This window comes from Sorghum bicolor, chromosome 9, assembly GCF_000003195.3.
Source record: "Sorghum bicolor cultivar BTx623 chromosome 9, Sorghum_bicolor_NCBIv3, whole genome shotgun sequence".
NCBI lineage: Eukaryota > Viridiplantae > Streptophyta > Magnoliopsida > Poales > Poaceae > Sorghum > Sorghum bicolor.
This window is the reverse complement of record NC_012878.2, coordinates 55,582,849-55,585,605: the sequence shown is the minus strand read 5'-3', so window position 1 is coordinate 55,585,605 and position 2,757 is coordinate 55,582,849. Positions and strand designations below refer to the sequence as shown.

At 45.8% G+C, this 2,757-nt stretch overlaps 1 protein-coding gene across 1 annotated transcript; it reads right to left on the bottom strand.

Moving 5' to 3' along the window:
* On the bottom strand, positions 650-2,143 carry LOC8085900 (non-classical arabinogalactan protein 31). Its single transcript, XM_002440080.2, has 2 exons — positions 1,759-2,143; positions 650-1,347 (listed from the first exon to the last, which is right to left on the bottom strand). Exons 1-2 carry the CDS (start codon positions 1,970-1,972, stop codon positions 1,043-1,045), a joined length of 519 nt encoding a protein of 172 aa, XP_002440125.1. The 5' UTR covers positions 1,973-2,143; the 3' UTR covers positions 650-1,042.

The following is a 2,757-nucleotide window of genomic DNA, read 5'->3' as shown; positions in this document are numbered from 1 at the left end:
AAAGAAACAACATCTATGAATTAATTACAGAAAATCATAGATCTAAAGTTATAGTGAAAAAATTTTGTAATAAAGCATATCATATTATATGTTAAATGTGTAGACCTATTCATGTAGAGTACAACAAAATTAGATTTTTCACTTTATAATTTTTCTATGATTTATTATGTTTTTTAAAGATTCAGTTGAAATTAAAAAAATGCCTTTGAAAACCGCTTATGACCGGTCAAGAGATAAAACGAACAATTTAAAAAAGTTAAGAGATGTGGTTTACTCAATTTTAGAGTCTAAGGGACAAAAACATACTTTCATAAAAGTCGAGAGAGGTAATGTGGGCTTTTTCTTTCAAGTGTGTCTACAGGGCTGGGCTGGCCCGATGACCAAAGTGACGTTCAAAGCAGTTCTTCTGGGCTTACAAATTACAGCGTTCCACACTGAAAACAGAACCCGCTTGCACCAAAGTAGATCCGGGTTGCATTCATAATAAATGTGTACTGATGCCTCTTCTTTTGAGATTTTGAAGAGATTTATTTAAAGCTAGAACCTTTGTGTTGTTTTTTCTAAAAAAATAGATAAGAGTTTTTTTTTCTCGCAAAAGATTTGCGCATCATAACCATGCAGAGTAATTAATAGCGCAAACACAGGCAGGTGCTCAATCGTTCTTCTTATTACTACATCAATTTATCCAATCGACCGAGCAGCAGGAAGAAGAACTAGTTTGCAGTCTATAACAACAGAAACGGTCAAGCACACCAACCAACACTAGCTAATTAAAATTACCCAACTAAGACCTTGTTTAGATGTAGTCGTATTCACATCAATCCACATATGTTGAGGTGGATTGGAGTAGAACTTGAACTAAATTCCACTCCAACCCACACCAATACACATGGATTGAAGTGAATCTGACAACATCCAAACAAAGTCTAACTGATCGATCGATCTCAAAGAGACAATAATTAACCTAGCTTATTTTTATTGATGTCGATCCCTGCTGGCATCAAGCCCTAATTAAGACCTTGACACCTTGTCACTGCATGCATTAGTGGCACTTGCCGCGGTACTTGGGGCGGAAGAAGCGGTTGCCGACGGAGTACATCCCCTGCAGGCCGTTGCCGCGCTTGACGAACTCCTGGAACTTGAGCGGCAGCCCCTTGCGGCCGGACGGGTAGGCGGGCACCCCGCAGGCGCGCACCGGCGACCGCGGCACGTACACCCGGCACTGCTGGCTCGTGAACGCCGACACCTGCTGCGACGTCTGGATCAGGAAGTAGCCGCTAGCGCCCGACTGCCCCGCCACCGTCACCGCGCGCCGCCCGTGCTTGCACCGCAGGTACACCTTCGCGCCTGCAGGCCGGCCGGCATGCATGTGTATGCATGCAGGCACGCATGCATATATGGGCAAAATGTTGGTCAGCATGCATGCATATCGTTTGCAATTTTGCATTATTCATCGTCTCGGGCATTGTTTAGTTTCCAAAAAATTTTACAAATTTTTTCAGATTCCCCGTCACATCGAATCTTTAGACGTATGCATGAAGTATTAAATATAGACGAAAATAAAAACTAATTACACAGTTTGGTCGAAATTGACGAGACGAATCTTTTGAGTCTAGTTAGTACAATATTTGTCAAATACAAACGAAAGTGATACTATTTATGTTTTGCAAAAAAATTTGGAACTAAACAAGTCCTCGAAGTTCAGGGGACTATATACTGACAACAACAATATTGGACGATACTGTAGTACTGTATTACCTGGGAGTGGGGACGCGTCCATGGGCGCGAAGTAGCCGTGGTACCTGCACGACTTGCACCACACCACGCCCTGCACGCCGATGGTAAAGTTCACCATCGGCGGGGGCGGGGGCGGGGGCAGGCTGCTCAGCATGGCGGAGGCGCCGCCGACGAGACAACAGAGAAGCACGGCGGAGAGGGACAGCAGCACGCACTTGTTGGCGAGCAAAGCCATTGTCGTCTCGTCTCGTCGTGTGTGGAAGCCTTGCTTTTCTTTGCCTACAAAAGATAGCCAACCAATGCCCAGCTGCAGTGTACGCTACACTAGCTACACAGTAGCTAGCTACGACTAGGCTACAGCAGCAGCAGGTTGCGAAGACCGGAAGCGAGATGGCTGCAATTTATAGCAGTGGCTAAATCTTCTGATTTCCTATAGCTTGGTGCGCGGCGAGAGTACATTACATTACATTGCTCGGGATTGCCGTTTTGGCTTGTGGATTAGCGGAGATCCTTCAAGTTGCGCGGAAATCAGGAGGGCTCGCCGGGGAATCGAGGGCCAGACATGATGAGCTCGCATGTGGCTTGGAGTGCACTGCAAGCGAACACTGCTTCGTTAACAGCATCAGTCGATCAGCAGTTCAGCACAGTCCAGTCCTGCAGATCGATAGCTTTCCTTAATTACGGAGTTCCAGGTGCGTTAGATTGTGTGTGTGATCCCTAGCTTAATTAGCCATGCATGTTCGTCTAGCTAGCGTCGACGTCCCTGCTCACGCTAGCACCATGCATCCTCGGTTGAGCACCGATCTGAGGCCGCCGGTCTCTGCAGATCGAGGCCGCCGTATGGGGTGAATAACTGAATACTGTATAAGATCACAGGCGGAAAACAGGTTGAACACCCGATCGAGAAAAAAAAAAGATAAGAGGCGGACTGATCGTACTTATGCAGCAGAATAATGCAATCGAGCTGAGGATACGTAACGTTCAAGCAAAGTTTTAAATAGTGGGCTAAGATGTTTAGCG